At 33.4% G+C, this 17,582-nt stretch overlaps 2 protein-coding genes across 4 annotated transcripts; both read right to left on the bottom strand.

Annotated features, from left to right (window-relative positions):
* Nucleotides 1-2,564: 2,564 nt before the first annotated feature.
* On the bottom strand, nucleotides 2,565-7,858 carry LOC133864007 (uncharacterized). The gene is made up of 9 exons (XM_062300188.1): nucleotides 7,600-7,858; nucleotides 6,856-6,933; nucleotides 6,549-6,616; nucleotides 6,309-6,449; nucleotides 6,112-6,153; nucleotides 5,256-5,395; nucleotides 3,679-3,771; nucleotides 3,421-3,562; nucleotides 2,565-3,327 (listed from the first exon to the last, which is right to left on the bottom strand). Exons 1-8 carry the CDS (start codon nucleotides 7,638-7,640, stop codon nucleotides 3,434-3,436), a joined length of 732 nt encoding a protein of 243 aa, XP_062156172.1. The 5' UTR covers nucleotides 7,641-7,858; the 3' UTR covers nucleotides 2,565-3,327; nucleotides 3,421-3,433.
* A 1,467-nt stretch (nucleotides 7,859-9,325) lies between these two features.
* On the bottom strand, nucleotides 9,326-12,320 carry LOC133864706 (chlorophyll a-b binding protein 6, chloroplastic). 3 transcript variants are annotated; one of them, XM_062301115.1, is made up of 5 exons: nucleotides 12,058-12,320; nucleotides 11,789-11,891; nucleotides 10,932-11,220; nucleotides 10,456-10,647; nucleotides 9,326-9,642 (listed from the first exon to the last, which is right to left on the bottom strand). In XM_062301115.1, the coding sequence occupies exons 1-4, from the start codon at nucleotides 12,252-12,254 to the stop codon at nucleotides 10,496-10,498; spliced, it is 741 nt and encodes a 246-aa protein (XP_062157099.1). In that variant the 5' UTR covers nucleotides 12,255-12,320; the 3' UTR covers nucleotides 9,326-9,642; nucleotides 10,456-10,495. The 3 variants fall into 3 exon arrangements, with proteins under 3 accessions (XP_062157099.1, XP_062157098.1, XP_062157097.1); XM_062301114.1 differs by having other exon boundaries at nucleotides 9,326-9,645; XM_062301113.1 differs by lacking the exon at nucleotides 9,326-9,642 and having other exon boundaries at nucleotides 10,364-10,647; nucleotides 12,058-12,319.
* Nucleotides 12,321-17,582: the final 5,262 nt, after the last annotated feature.

A 17,582-nucleotide genomic window follows, 5' to 3' on the forward strand; every position in this document is an offset into this window, starting at 1 on the left:
TTTTTTGGTTTTTCATCTCTTTTCCAACATTGCTTTTACATCTGCACCTAAAAAAAAAAAAAATTAGCAGCAAGTTTTCTTAAACTTTTCTTTAATTTAAAGAATTAAATTATTTTTTGGTGTGAAAGCCCTAAAAAAAAGTATTAGCAACAAATTTTCTTAAATTTCTCTTTAAATTAAAAATTAAATCACTTTTTGGTGTGAAAGCCCCCAATACTTCATACTCTTAACGCTAATAATTCCTTATATTTCATAAGGTTTTACGAACCAACGCCGTTCCATATATTATATTGCATACTCTCTAATATTTGTAAATACTACAAATTTCTTTTTGGAAAATCCTTTATAATATGAATTACCATAATTTTGCGTATATACCTATTCAAATTTAAATATGTGTGTATATGTCATCTAAAGAGTAATTATCAAGAGAAATCACCAAATAGAAATTAGTGCCCCATCATTGGCTTATGGTGTTATAGTACTCTAATAGTTTTTTGAACCATTTAGTTACAAGAAAAGCTCAACAATATTTATAATTCATTAGTTTTTTAAAAAGATATTAACTACTTTTTTAAGCCCTAATTTAGGAGGCATTACATTGTTTTTGACCCATCATCCTTGGGACTAATTAGATTGAATATTTGTTTGCCACTTTTTTTCTTTTTGAAGGGGCAGACTTAATAAGTATTAGTTTATAGAGTATAATATGATAAGAAATGCTAAAACTTTCCGTTAAAATTTGGTCATCAAATAATGTGTTACAATCTCATGAGTTAGTGACACATTTTTCAAAATAATAAATTACATGGGATTGTGACACATTATTTGAAAACCAAATTTGGAGAAAAAAAATTTGGAATGTGTAAAATTTCTCTATATCTAATATGATATAGCTTTGGTTTTGAAATTTTTTTTCCTTTTTTTATTTTTTGGGTAAGTTTCGGTTTTGAATGCTAAGCTTGTCGCCGTTACATCTAACTTTTGTAAAATTTTGGGAAAAGTATGCATATCCCTCTCAAACTACCACTCAATTGTCAATGCACCTCCCAAACCACAAATTGTGTCAATGTCCCCTCTCAAACTACTAAAAAATATCAATGTCCCCTAAAAGACCAACAAAAAGATAAAAATAACCTTAATTTTTTTTGAATAAGACAAAAATGCCCTTATAAATTCGGAAAAGAAAACTAAAACTAAAAAATTTAAAAAAGAATTAAAAATTTAAAAAATATTTTTTTAAGAAAAAAATTTTTAAAAAAAAACGAAAAAGAAAGAGTTTTTTTTTTTTTTTTTTTAAAAAAAAAAAACAAAAAAAAAACTGAAAATTATAAAACGAATTTTTTAAAAAATAATAAATAAAACAAACGAAAAAGAAAAAAGAAAAACCAGTTTTTTTATTAAATTAAAAAACCCAAAAATAATGATTTTTTTTTTTTTGACAAACGGAAAAATAACTGAAAATTACAAAACAAATTTTTTTTAAAAAAAAAAACTGTTTTTAATTTTAATTTTTATTTTTTGGTATAAATTTTTGTTATTTTATATTTTTTTTAATATTTTTTTTAGTTTTTATTCTATTTTAATAATTTTATGAAGGATTTTTTATTATTACGAGAACATTGACACTTTTTAGTAATTTAGGGGGAACATTGACACAATTGATAGTTCGGGACTTTGAAGAGGCATTGACAATCAGATAGCAATTTTAGGGGGTTATGTCACTTATGTGTATTTTTTCCTAAAATTTTATACTTGAACAACGGGAAATAAAATGAATTTGCTTATATATATATATATATATATATATATATATATATATATATGACAGTCGCTAACAATTAATAGTTTTTATTTCTATTATGGATATAAATTAGAAAAAATTATTAAATTAGTCCATGTGGTTTGAGGTTGTGACAAATAGTTTCATAGAGTTTAAAAAGTAACTAAACACTCCTGGTGAGCATTCCTAGTAGCCTCACCAAAATAGTTTTTTAGCTATTTTGGTGAGCCAATTTGATGAAAATCTTGAAAAATCACTCCCAGCAGCCTCACCATTTTAACCAAAAAAAATTGATAACTGAAATTACTAACCAAATTAGATGACGCATTTTCACTCAACAACCCACTCACCAAATTTTGTTTCACCTTTCTCTCTCATATGATTAGCACTCTTTTTTCTTTTTCTTTTTTCTCTCATTTTCTTCTCCCATCTCCCATCTCTCACACGATAATGTCCTTATTTCATGGATATGAATGATTTTTTGAAAAAAGATAATATAAAGAAAAAATAAATAAATATAAAAAAATTATTATTTAAATGGAATAGTAAATATAGACTAGTTAAAATGGTAAAGCTACTAAAAATTTTTTAATAAAGTGACTCCCCATAATAGAAAAAAGTGATTTTTAATTATTTTGGTGAGGCTACTAGGAGCAGAACAAATATGTAGGTTCATGTCATTAAAAAAGTTGTCAAAATCCGTTAATGAGCCACATCAACACTAATCATATTGTAACGCGTGTTACTTACAACAAAAAATATTTAAAAAACTGAATAGAAAAATAAAAAACGATGGTAATTTTATTGTTTTCCCGGTAAGCAAAACCTACAATTCTATTTGTCATAATTAAATATGGAACTGTTCTTACAAATGTGTGTTAGCCATGCACTTGGGGCTTGTTTGGGTGTGCGTTTGACACCCAAAAAGCCCGTTTCAAGAGAAAAGTGTCCATTTGACACCCAAAAGCTCAGACAAAAATCCTATAGACAAAAGCTCTATTTCTCACCGTAATTCCAAACAAGCTCTTAGCCAAAGGTCTTAGGCCGTGTGCCAGGATTTTGATCTTCCTTCAAATCCCCATTGTAATCTTTGCCAAAAAAAATAATAATAATAATATATTTATACTAGAGTTTAAACTCTTTTTCTGTAGCACTCTAGGATTGGATGTGGTCAAGAAGGTCACAAGGTCTTATCTGGAGAAATCAGCTTCAATTCCACAGGGCATACACGAATTAAATACCCCCAAAACTCAAGCCAACTCTTCTAAAGTAAAATTCGAAATCAGGTAAATTGTGTTGTCTTTGGGTAGATGAAAAAAAAGAGGTGCTACTTCATTATCTATTTGGTTTTATTTAGACATAAATTATCTACTAACTTCAATCTGCACCGTCCTAACAGATGTATCTTCAATTTCATATGTTCTCCACTCACCAGCCATTATTATGTTCATCTCGATCCTGTCTATTCTCGTGTTTGATATCCTGCTGTGATGGAGCACGTTCCCCTTTCCAAAATATAGTTTGGTCAGCCGGAAATATGGCTGCTGCTCAAAGGAACCAAAAATAAACCACAATTTTGTGAAATGAATTGGGCTCTCAGATAACTAATCTGTCAATAAAGAAAAATTGGCACTCACAAGCCCGCGACGGTCAAGGAATGAGTTTCCAAGCTTGGTGCATAATTTCATCATTCACAAAAGGACGCAAAGACCACATTAGGCAGTAGCTCTCCAATTCTACTGATGATGCCTTGAAATTTAGAGCAGAAACAATTTTTTCCTGCAACAAGGTAGAGTAGTATATTCAACTGTTGTAGGCCCCAAAAAGATATAAGACGTTTGTAATGTTTATCCAGATTGGAGAAATGACATAAGGGGACGTATGGAGCTCATTACCTGCATCACATAGTCTTGTTTAACCATACAGTACACAATCCCCATCAGGGCAGCATAATCAGTTAGTCTTTGAAGTTGAGATGATGCCACTTCCTTTTAAAGGAGAAGAAGTTGTCAGCATACTGGGGCTAAAAACTTAAGGAAAAAAAATTAAATTTAGTCCTCGAGTTTTAATGTGATTTCAATTTAGTCCTTCGGTTTTTAATTTCGACAATTAAGTCCTTAGGTTGTTCTTTGGTTTCAAATAGGTCCCTCCATCAATCTATCGTCCAATAAATTAACGATATTACACGTCAAACCAATCAATAAATTAACGATATGACACGTCAGACCAATCAATTAATGTCACATGACTCGTTTGACAAGTCATGCAGTGATGGGTGGCCCCCATCACTAGTTAGTGGTGGTCGGTCACCCCTTCTTTTTAAAAAAAAAATAATTATTATTATTTTTTAATTGTTTAAATTTTTCATTAAAATATATTAATAATATAAAATAAATGTGCTACGTGACACGTACAGTTGGCACATAACGTGTCAAACAAGAGCCATGTGACATTAATTTATTAGTCTGACGTGGCATACTGTTAATTAGTTGGACGGTAGATTGATGGAGGGACTTATTTAAAACTAAAGAAAAACTGAAGGACCTAATTGTAGAAATTGAATTAAAATCGCGTAAAAACCTATGGACAAAATTTAATTTTTTTTCCAAAACATGATAAACAAACGATCAATTCGAATTACGGTGCAGGGATCCTTCTGCTAGTTATACAAATCTGCATGAGGTTAAAGGCTAAAACCAACTAAACTTTTAGCCAAACAATAGGAATTTTTTTAAAAAAGAAAATAAAACAGTTCTGCCAAACTTCTGCAAAATCCAAAACTTATGTTCGGCTTTTTCAAAATAATATTTCCAGACAATCATTTTGGTGACCCAAAATATTTTTACATAAATTTGCTATATAGAGAATCCTAGGCAAGAATTTATTAGTTCAAGGAAATTTTTAACTACAGGACTGGCCAAATTTTGGGCAAAAATTTGCAAATTTAAAAAACATGGATTTAAAACCTAAGTTACTCATCAGGAAAGACAAGGATTAATGTTCCCAACAACCAGGCTCCCCTTGTAGTTGATAAAGCTTGCAGGCATAGAGAGAGAATCTGGGGTACCAATAAATGATTCCAACCTAAGAGATATCTTGTCATATTTTTCATTTTCTGAAGTACGAGTTTACATGTTTCAACTAATCCTCCATTAAGATCCCGAAATTTTTAAGGCCATAATCATCTGCTTTTGGACATATTTTGACAAATATATCAGGAAAGGATGGAGATAGTTTGTACCTAAACAAGCTGAATCGGATGGTACTGTTAACCCATCAGGTTTCAAAGGGTGGAAAGAGCAGTGTAAATGATGAGATTAATAAGGACTATGGAAATATGACATTAGCAAAAGACATACATTGACAGATACGGATATGTGACATTAAATTTATTAAATTAATATACATATAAATTTTAACCAAATTGATAAGAAAGGAAAAGAGATTGAAAAAATATGAGAAGATAGGCTACCTTGGTATTAGCAGTTGCTTGTTCATTCAACCGATCACCAAAATCTTCATCATTAATGGGTGATAAAGTACCATTGAAATTTTGCATTGCACCAGTTACATCCTCCAGGAGGGATTCAACTCCACTAAGCATGCTATTTGCTGCAACTCCCATTACAAACTTAAACATAAATTTAAAGCAGCATAAAAATAAAAATAAAATAAAAAAGAGCATAAATAAGCAAACAACGATAGCCTCCAAATGACAATGGCAAGAGGAATATACATTATTATCCTTACAGAAAACATAAACCTGCATAATAAACACATGTTGAAGCATGCCATTAAAAAGAAGGGAAAATAACTTAATATAACATAAAATGAGAAAACTGCTACTGCTGGATTGCTAGATAATATGCAATCATTGCTAATAAAAGGTAATGAATTTTTCCTTCTTTTTCCCTTCTTTTTTTCTCCTAATATAAGTAACTCACACATTCTACAGGACTTGAACCTGTAACCTCACCCAACCACCCATGGGGAACAGAGTTGCCATTTGACCAAAGGCTGCTGGCATTGGCACTCCTCTGACACTAAAAGGTATAGTCCATTGCAGATGACCACACAGAAAAGCAAAAACTGGATAAATAACCTTTCATTTTCCAGCCCTCAAAAACATAAATCTCTACATCGATAGCCCTCAATCCCCAACTTAAAATGAAATAACATTAGTAATAAGTATTTGAAATGAAACAACATTATCTTCTTAAGAGATATGCTGAGGCATCACAGGTTCATACCAATTTTTGACAAGTTCCCTTTGAGAATGAGAATATATAAAAGCACAGAAAATGGTAAATTTTAGAAGGAGAAGTTACCTTTACTTAAGTGGTCAAGAAGTCCAAGTTTGCATGTTTGCACTTTTGTATGCACATTTTCCCCACAGATGAACAATTAGTGCAGTCAGAACAATAATTTTTAGGTGAACAAAAGTTCAAAATGGAAAATTTAACTTGAAACATTGTAGCAAACACACACACAGACACGGGGGTGGGGGGGTTACAATTGCACTTACACTTGCTTATATTTTGTACACCATCATGGGCATTGATACATCCAGCATCAAAATATGATTTAACTCTCTTTGTTCCATTAGCTTCAACGATCTTCTTAACCAACTCAGATGTTCTGTCTATCGGACACCGCCGAAGATACTCTATACGAGAAGTTTAAGAAAATAATGTTACTGAGAATTACAAATATAAACCTCCTTAGCAACACAAGACAAATAACCATAATTCTTTAGAACATTTACCCAGCCCTTGCTGAAAGCCAGCAAGTAACCCGGCTCCTACAGCCACTAATTCCTCAAACTTCGTAACCCTACCAAAGCATTGCCATTCAAAACCATTAGAAAACGTAATCATATACTCCAATAAAACAAATTAAAATGTTAGCTAAACGCCTTTTAATTTATGCACTCAATGAGTTCTGAACTCACAACCTCACCCCCCAACCTTGTTCTTACAACGAGAGGAGACATGCCAACTGAGCAAGAGCTCATTGGCACATTTTCACTATTCTTGCAAGAATCATTCTGAAAAGGCTATGGAAAGGATTACCTCAACAAAAAATCCTTATATATCTGGTAAATTTTCTCCTCTATTTCGGAATTCAATTTGCCTTGCTCCATTCCCATTCTGCAAAAAAATTCAAAATCTAATTATTTGAAAGGAAAACAAATCAAAAGCAGAATGCCTAGTTAGCTAATTATTATATATCTAAGGGATAATTATAAAAAAATCCCCCCAAATTATAAGCCGTTTTTAAAGTAGCTTTCTGATCTACCAAGTGTACTAATATGGCCCCTCAAACTACCATAGAGTGCTAAAAAGACCCCTTTAGCCGAAGAGATATATTAGCCGCACAACAATGCTGATGTGTCCAGCATTTTTTATTTTTTTATTTTTTAAATTAAATAATATCATTGTCCCGTGTCATATATTCTACTAAAAACTAATAAAAATTAAAACAATTTAAAAATCAAAGAAATATTAAAAAAATCAAATTTTGGCCAATGAGGTGGCCGGCCACCCCATTTTGGCCAAGGGGGTGGCCGAACCACCCCATGGCCCTTGGTGCTTGGCCACCCCCAATAAGCAAAATGGGGGTGGCCGAAACCACCCCTGTGGCCCATGGGATAGTTCGGCCACCCCCAAGGGCCAAACCCCCAACGACCCTCTGTTCTCGTCAACCCACCGGGAAGAAGTGGGAACCTCCCACTAAACCCTAACGACCCTCTCCACAGATACCTCACGCAAATGTCTCATCGCACCGAACACAAAGAAGAACAAGAAAAAGATGACCTCTCCGGGAGCGAAGACGAGAACGATTTGGACGAGGACATGGAAGCCCTGGGGCGAGCCTGCGTGATCACCAGAAGAAACCCTAACGACCTCGACAATCCCTCCACCTCCGCCGCCAACGGATACTACTCCGCCGATTCCGACTCCGATGACGACCTCGAATTGGTCCGAAATATTCAGAACCGGTTCTCGATCTCGTCCGCTCTGTGCGAGACCCTGTCTTGGCCAAAATTTGATTTTTTTTTTTTTTTTTTTTTAATTGTTTTAATTTTTATTATTTTTTAATTGAATATATGACGGATGAGAAAAGTATTGTAAGAATATTTGCAAAAGTATATTTCCGGCCTTATTTGATAATTTGAAGTCATTTTTTATTTATTTTAATGTCCACGTAAGAGATGAGGAAAATTCAAACTAGTGACTACTGCTTCATGAGGTGTGATCTCCAACGATTGAGTTACTCCCTTAAAAACATTTGAAGTCATATTAATACACTTAATAGTTCAAGAGTTACTTTAAAAACGGCACGTAATTTATGCTCCGTTTGTTTCGAAGTAAAATGGTTTCCGTCGTAAAATATTTTCGACGAAATTATTTAAAAAAAAAAATAATTTTCTCGAAAATATTTTTCGGCGTTTGGTTCATACGAAAAAATTATGAAAAGAGAAAATGCAATTATCGCCGGAATCTAACAACGTCCGGTCGCCGTTGCCAGATTTCGGCGAGCACGTTTGGCTGGATCCATCCAGATCTGGCCGGACCAATGGCCGGATTCCAGCCAGAATCTGGTCGACAGGCACTAGCAACGGTGGCCGAATGTTGCCAAATTCAGGCGCCAACAATATTCTGGTGGCCGGATTCCGGTGCCGCCTGGATTCCGACGACTGATCATTGTCGGATTCCGACAATCGGATATCAAATGTGCGTGCAAGGACGAAGAGTTTAATTTCGGAAAACGATTTACGGTTTTAAAAACCGTAAATCGTTTTCCAAATATTAAAGAAGGTTTTACGGTTAAACCGAAAATAATTTTCATTGACCATTATTTTTGTCCCTCCCAAACATTGTAAAATGCCGAAATCATTTTACGCTGAAACAAACGGAGCATTTGAGATAATTTTTTTTATAATTATCCGTATTGGTCTCCACCAAACCAGTGTGTTTGGCTACAAAAATTCTGCGTTTATTTATGACTGGATTGAAGTTTTAATTCTGAAAAATAAGAATTCATTGAATTACATTTTTTTTTAGTAGAATCACGGCTAAAAATATATATGAGAATTACATATATTTTGAGTTATATATTTTTAAACACACGTTAATTTAATAAATTAGATTGAATAAAATCTTAAAACCCAATTAAGAGGAAAACTTCATCATTATTATTTTTTATGGAAAACCATTTCCCAATATCTTAAATCTAGTTTCTTTGGACGGGTGATTGGATTACGATCAATAGATTTGAAATTCATGGTAAATTTTGTTTTTGGTAGAATACCAGGGTAATAACCGTAATATGTTAAAATACAGGGATGTAGGGTGTTCGGGCAATGGCGGGGCTCTAAAAGCACTCACATCCGGCTAGTTCAATAACCCAAATATTATTTTGATTAGTGAAAATATTAAAATAGGTCTAAAATGATAAAATATTTGTTTTTTTTTTTTTAAAAAGTGCTTGTATTCTCATTAAAAAGGAGACAAAAGCCTATCGGCCAATACAATCTCAGAAATACAAGACGGATACAAGTCCATCCAAATATGGTTTAAATTCTGACTGACAGCAAACTTAGCAAGTTGGTGAGTTGCATTATTACAGCATCTCCTAACTGCACCCACTTTCCACACAGGGAACTCCATAAGAATCTTCCTAGTTTCTACAATAATACTTCCCATTTTACTAAACTCTTCCTCCTCCCGATTGAGAGCCGAAACCACCTCACTCGCGTCACCCTCCAGGAAGATAGAGTAGAGGCCCAAAGCGCGGCCAAGTTCTGCACCCAATTTAGCACCGATCGCCTCGGCAACCGAAGGATCCAAGATGAACTTCTGGACCGCACATTGAGAATTTAATTAGGTGTGCACTATTCACCTACTAAATCTTGTTTTTATTGTCTTTTTCGATGAATGAATAGAAAAATAATTAAAAATAATAATAATATTTAAATGAAATAGTTAAAATATTGAGGTGCTTTGAAAAAGTTGATAGCTATAATAAAAAAATTGTGATTTTTTTAGCTAAAATCGAAAATAAATTTGCTGAACCGGATGTAACTACTCTAACACAAAAACACTATGAAAATAAAATATAAATATACAAACTTAATAAGTGACCATCAAACGAATTCTTTTAGTAAAATAGTGTTTTGAGTTTCTTTTAGAGTCTTAGACAATAGAAGATCTAATAGTCCTTTTATGTTGATTAATTAATGTTAATCACCTTCTCTCATACTTATAAAAAGTTACTAAAAAATCAGTTTAGATCATTTTTAAAATGTTTAGATAAAGAAAAGTAAGAACTCTTTTAAATAAAGAAAGGGAAATAAATCATACTTGATAGACCATGTCACAAAAAGCTTTTGATATTTTTCCTTTGCTCACAAGACACAAATCAATTCATAAATTTAATTAGTCCTGCATTTTATCACAAGGCAAAAAGTATGACTAATGCTATAAATTATGCATTTATTAATGCCAAAAATCTTGATATAGCACAAGTATTTTACCTAGATATGAAACAAATATTTTTCACCATATTTTTAGGTACTAAAGTGAAAGTCGTGAGAGTAAATTAATCACTTGAAAACACAACTACACAGACCAAAGATACGAAGTACTGATTCATTACAGATTTGTTACATCTAATTTTACAGAGGAAGTATGATCAAAATTCCTTGATTCATGGATAAAATGATGGAGGGATAATGACATCCCCAATGTTGTTGTGCCATGGGTCAGCCAAGTGAGTAGCCAAGTTCTCCAATGGTCCTGTGCCAGGATAAGCTGTTTGTTGAACGCAGAAACCCACAAAAGCCAACAATGCAAGCCGGCCTACATAATAAAATCAAATAATCCAAAGCATATTAATCAGATGATTTACATTACAAATCAATTACTCTAAAAGCAACCATAAATGATGGTGGTTCAGTGGTCTCAAAGGAAACTCCCAAATGGCTAGGTATATACTAAGGCGTGGATTCGAATCTTGCAACAGGAATCCCCACACAAGCCTGACTAGTATTAGCCGCCGTGAGTTTCACTAATGTCTTTAGTGGAGTTAGGTTAGACTATGGCTCAACCGAAGAAAAAGAAAAAAAAAAGTTTAAGGTTCTAACCATTTTTTATCTCTTTGACCTTGTACTCCTTGAACTTTACGGGGTCCTTGGAGTAGCCCAAGGGGTCAAAAGCACCACCAGGGTACTTCTTCTTCTCGGGATCTTTCTCCATGCTGCGTTGGTGCTCTACAAAGGCGATGGCAAGGAATTCAATGACCAAAATGGTAGGGAGGTAGCCCCATGGCACTGGGTTGCCCAAGTAGGTGGCTTGACCTCCTGGAACGGCTGCCCACTCTTGAGCCTTCACCCAATTCCCCAACCCCAAGGCCTCCGGCACTAAAATTCCTGGCTGCATGCACAAATATGGAAATTAATGGAAATCAGCTAAAGCAAAACTCGATCATCTATATCACAAACTTCAATTAGGAGACATACTAATTATGCTTTTACAAGTTGCTAGCTTAAAAGAACATCAACAAATGGCTGTCTTTGAAAGGAGAGAGCTTAAAAAGTGCTTTTTAGGGCTTAAAGTAGTTTAAAACAAAATTGGATTATTTTATTAAAAATTTTATTTATTTATTTTAAAAATGTTCAAAACTGCATTCGTTTGAAAATGAGGCTTTTTTTTTTTTTTTTTTTATTCTAAAAAGTTATTTCAAGCTTTTTCTATAAACAAATTTTTTATTTCTCCACGCAATCCTAAACTCTTAAGATGTGTTTAATTAGCTATGTGATTTTGCTAGGTAAAAGTGTATTTTTAATCAAAATATCAGAAAAAGTGCGTTTGAAAAAAGTTACGGTTTAAAAATATGAAGAAAAAAAATTCACATTTTCAAATAATAGGCAAATAGCATTTTTTTTAAATAAATAAATAGTTTTAAATAGTTTTTGCAAGTTTTTTTAAAACGGACACTTACAACGGCAAGCATAGCCCATCTGCAGTGAATGAGTTCAGATTCCTTAAATCTTTCAAGGTTCTCTGGGACTTCACCAAGCCGAAGTGGGTCAAAACCAAAGTCACTGCCAAATAAAAACAAACACATGCAACGCATACTTCACATCGTCATGATTCATGATTACACAAACACAACAATAACAAAATGATTCATGAGCTCATGAAAGAAAGTAATTATGATTAATTTCTGAGGACCAAACGAAGCTGTTACTGTTCATTACGATTAATTACCCGGGTGCTGAGCCGTCGAGGTACGGAGGCCGGGGCTGGCCTGGCATCCAGTCGGCCGTCATGGTGAACCGGGACGAGGCGTTGGCACCGACGCTAGGAAGGGGGAGAGAGGCGGAGAACTTGGACTTCGAAGAGGAGAGGACTGATGGGAAGGCTGTGGTGGCGATGCCATAGCTCATCAATGTGTTGGAAGCCATGCTCGCAGGAATTGAAGATGGGTGTGATGGGGGAGGGACTTGGATATGGGCTGCTGATGAAGAGCAAGCGGTACTTCAAGTTGTGGAAGTGGGATATAGGCGAATCCATATCTGGATTGCGATTGGCTAATGACACTTGGTTTTGCTATGTCATTGGGCCAGGTGTCCTCTCTCAATCCATTAGAGTACGTGGAATATCCGGTGGATAACAGATATCTATATTGTTTTTGCGTGGTGGAGGTTGAGTGCCATGACAAAATCCACTATGTTTGTTATTTTTTATTTTTATTTTTGAATTTAAAATGCTCAAACAAAGAAAATATTTGGAAATTTACAGTTTTCTCTATAAATTTTTTTAGGACAAAATTTTTCGGCAAATCAGCGTCTAATTTCTAAATGTGTCCCCTAAAACAATACGAGATTTACATGTTAAGGGACACATGTCATTTTTAGAAAAAATATTTTGTTCATTTTTTTTTTTTATAAACTTACGTGTCAATATTTTGATGGTGACAAAATTAAACAACAAAATTTAATCATTGTTACTCTTGTACCCTTTTTCTTTTTTTTAAGCAAATCAAATGATTTGGGTAAGAGAAAGAAACCATATGTAATCATAGGCATACCAATTTATTCCTCAATATTATGAAGCAAAATATGAATAATTATATTAAGATTATACCATATTTATCGTATAGAATTATATAAATCATAACATAACATGCATCTCTAGTATAGGCATATTTTATTATTTCTCAAACACAAATATTTTAGAACATTTTTTGGATTTAAACATAATAAAAAATCATTTTTTTTTTAAAATGCCAACATTAATGTTCATGCATGTTATTACATTGAATAATCATGCAAAAAGTTTCAATAAAAGATTCAAGTGGGATAATAACGTAAAAAATTTAAATTTAAGACAGTGGAAAAAACAATTCATGCTAACATATTTATGGTTATTTGGGTTTGCGATTTAAAAAAAAAAATATTTTTTAAAAACGCAGTTAAATGTTTGACAAAATCATAGTCTGGCATTTAAAATCACAAATTAGCTTTTAAAATTCTGTGTTTTTATCTAACTTGCAATTTGAAAAATCAAATTTTATGCGTTTTCAAATTATTTATGTTATTTGATTTGATTTAAAATGGTATTTATTGTCTACAAAATCACAATCTCAAATACATATTATTACCATATACAAACAAATATTAGAAAGAAAAAACACTCAAAAAGATTACCAATACCATGACCCACTGGTTAAGGCCATGGACTCTGAAACACAAGACCAGGTTCAAGGCCTTGCTCCCCACCTTACCCTTACCCTTACCCTGTGCCTGTCACTACGGGTTTGAAAAAAAGACCGAAATTGTCTAGGCGTCTAGCTTATTGAAGAAGCCAAGGCATACTGAATTCTTATTTTACCCCCTCCACTCCCCCCTTTCGACCCTTTCCCCATTGTACGGTACAAGAACACGAAAAATTCAAACCAAACAAAAGTTAAAGCTTCATTTTGATAAAAAATCAGAAAATCCACAAACAGCTCTCGTATCTCTTTTCCGGATCTCTCACAGAACGTCTGCGTAGCACAGCACCGCCCAACAAGTTCACCGCCTCCTTCGCCGCCTCAACTCAAGTTTGATTCCCCTCCCCTATGTCCCTTTCTTTTTTGTAACCCATCCCCTCCTCATTTCCTCCCTTCACCAAACAAGACCGAGTGAGAGAGATAATGCGTAAGTGAGTTTTGACTACGACTTGGATTTGGGTTGTTTCCGCAATCTGTTGGATGATGGCTATGGGATTACCCTTTTTACAAACTGCTTTTTTTACTTACTATGTGGATTAAAATACTTTGATTTTTAGTTAGTATAGCAGCAAAAGCATAAACAAATGAATAGTTTTCAGTAGTTGTCAAATGTTGCAAGGAAATTCATTCAATCCATTGTCTTCTCTATTAGTGTTGCTGTAGGGGGTTGATTGGTTAGAAACTTCAGGAGCTCAGCTTATTGCATGTATCTAGAAGTGCATTTTCCTTGTGTGCATGCTTATAACACCGATGAACCTAAAAACATTTTATAGTTGCATCACTGCTTATGATGATCTAATTTTCTTTCCAACATTCCATTTCAAATGTTGAAGACTTAATGCATTACAAAAAAATATGTTATTATCAATTCTTTTGAAGTCTGATCATAAAATTTTGTTATGTTATCAAAACTTTTGTGAACTTCATTAGGATTATGTTGAACTTTCATATGATCTTTTGAATTGTTCTATTGAAAACTTATTAAAAAAAAAAAATACATTCAAGAAGGCCATATTATGGTCGCAGTAATAACCTTGGGTAGATATTGAAACTAGAGTATCCTTTGTCTTAAAGATTGACAAGATGGGTCCATGCTATTTTATTTATTTATTTATTTTTTGTCGTATCTTATGCTACTTAAAACCTGGTTTCTGTCAAATCCTTGGTGAAACTCATGAATTTGAAAATATCACAAGTTGAACTATGAAAGCATTGGATAGGTGTATAAGTCCCACATCAGGTGTGTATTGGGTCAATTTTTGGGCTATAAAGCAACTGCAGGGAACCCTAATTAAGACTAGTCTTTTAGTAGCATTATGCATATGTAGTTAGCACATCATTAGGTCGTGACAACTAATGGCAGTTGTTTTGCGGAGATACATTAATAGGAGAATGAAAAGTATAGAAGAACTTTTTCTCTTTTTTTTTACTACTTATCAAAAAAATAGATTTTTTTTTTTTGTTGGTTATGAGACATAGAGAGAGAGAGAGAGAGAGAGAGAGAGAGAGAGAAGGAAATGGGAGATGATTGAACTCATTGTGTTTTAAGAGATGGAAAAATAAGACTGCAACACTAAATCAAATCAGGCAAAACCAAAACCCAAAATCTATCACCAACTAGCACCTTAGCTATTCTATAATGGTTGAATGAAATGGTTTGGGATTAAGGCAGTTTTAAATTAATGAAAAATCAACATGGTTGAATAAAGGGGAACTTTCATGTTGGCAAAATCAACATGGTTGAGTAGTTCTTGCAAGGTGAAGAGAGTAAAGGGTCTGCACTCCCCTGCAGACTTTGTTCACATTGATGTCCAATTAGATTTGGAAAGAAGGAAATTCTTTGAGTTTATAGAAGTTGTCAAAAAATATGCTTAAGCATGTTGTCATTGCATAACTAAATGTAGAAACTATATTAGTGATGATGGAGGATACTTGTGAAACTATATTGTTTGAGTTTTGGGTTGAGTTACTGAATTGGGGTTTTGTTTTGGACGTGTTTTGTAATAATTTAGAATGAGTTTTATAGGATTGAGGTTCTCTTAGGTTTTTGAGTGAACAATTGATTGTGGATGTTTTTGTTTTTAGTATCTTAAGCTTGCGATTTAATTATGGGCTCCTTTGATTTAGTTTTGTGAAGGTTTTGAGTTTAGGTTCATTGATTTTTGTATAGAGAAGTGATATTTGTGTTAAGAGGTTAGAATTATTATAATGGCCGAATGATTATTGGGTTTATTAGGGAAGATTGTAAATTGGTCTTGTTATCCTTGTGTTATGTGGCTTTAGTAGCTAAGGCTAATGGACTTGATTTGAGAAAGATTATGGTAAGTTGTGATTCGGTGTTTGAGGTATTGAATTGCTTTTCTTTATAGAGGCCGATTGTTGTTTTAATGTTGTATGTTTCTTTTGCATAACTAAATGAATGCTTTCATTTACTCTAGTAATGTTGCAGAGGAATTTCTGCTAGCAGAAAGGGGTTCAGGAAGGCACGCGTAAATATGTCTACAACTAGCGACTTATCAAGCGGTCATTCGTTATGTAAATGTGGAGTTTTTTCATGAGTAAGGTACTCCTGGACCTCAACCAATTCCGGTAGAAAGTGGTACTGATGTATTAACTACAAGGTTATTTTGAGAAATTACCTTCGTGTTATACTCCGTCGTTAGTAGTTTCTGACATTTTTGTTCTTTTCATGCAGAATGCCGGTGATTGAGAGTTTTTTGTATGGGCTGATAAGGAAATGTCACTTTACAATAAGGGTTTAGCGAAATATCTGAGAGGAATGGAGGAGAAAATGATTGCTGATAATGACAGAGTTGATGCATTCATTAAAGAAAAATGCAAGGAACATTACGACAAACTGCGGCGGGATTTAGAGTTGGGTCAAAATGACAAAGTTGATACAATGATTGGAAAAAAATGCAAGAAACATTACAATAAACTACGGCGGGAGTTTGGGTTTGGTCAAAATAATTGAAAGATGTTAAGTGCTGCATTGTTCGTTATCATTTTGCTTTTAGTATCACATGGTTTGAGAACAGAAAAGTTTCAAGCATAACTCAAAATTACCCATGACTACTGAAATCATAACACCAAGATATAATGATAACATGGAAATTGAGATTCAAGTCGACAAGGTCTGCATATACCTAGTGCAGCAACAATTACGATGAAATAAACTATTGACATCACTCCACAAATCTACAACATACTTTGTTTTGGTAGTAGCCTTCAGATGGCATTTTTTCAATATCAATTAACCTCCAATCCTGGAAGTAAATCTTGAAAGATGCATTAACACCTCACTACTTGATCAGTGTCATGTCATAAATTAAAGACAAAAACTTCTAAACTTAATGAGGATTGGGTTAGAAATGGCTTTTATAAAATTTCACAAAGTTATATTCTTAGTGAATTGTAATAAATGGAGTATTGCACACCTTTTGGTTGCTAAAACTGGTGAAAAATGAAAAGGAATCTGAAAAAAAAAAAAAAAAAAAAAAAATCTCTGAACTCCAATTTATGTACAAAAAAACTAGCCTTTACACCAAAAGCCTTATATATATATATATATATATGGACTCCAATTTATGTTAAAAAAAAAAATCAGCCTTTGCACCAAAAGGAAAGCCACAAATCAACTGCAGATAAAAAATATGAACTGAAGTCAAGTAACATAATAGTGGTCTTGACAAACTAATTACTTATTCAGAAATGTTCTTTCAAAATACAAAATCCATGACTAGTCATGCTCGGTGGTGGGCGGGTAGTATCTACAACCGCATACTCTTTACCCGCTATCAACCCATTTTGGACATTTTTTTTTTAAAAAATGATCCTACCTACCTAGGTAACTGGGGAAAATTCCGCCCATTATGCATGACAACCTTAATTATCCAAAAAGAATACAGTGTTATTCTCAGCTTTTAGCCTATACTTAGCATTCCTTGCAAATTAAGTTAATTGCGGCAGTCTTAACTAGTATGCTTACAAGTTACAAAGTAATGCATTCTATAAGTGA

The sequence above is a fragment of the Alnus glutinosa genome, chromosome 3, assembly GCF_958979055.1.
Source record: "Alnus glutinosa chromosome 3, dhAlnGlut1.1, whole genome shotgun sequence".
In the NCBI taxonomy this organism is placed as follows: Eukaryota; Viridiplantae; Streptophyta; class Magnoliopsida; order Fagales; family Betulaceae; genus Alnus; species Alnus glutinosa.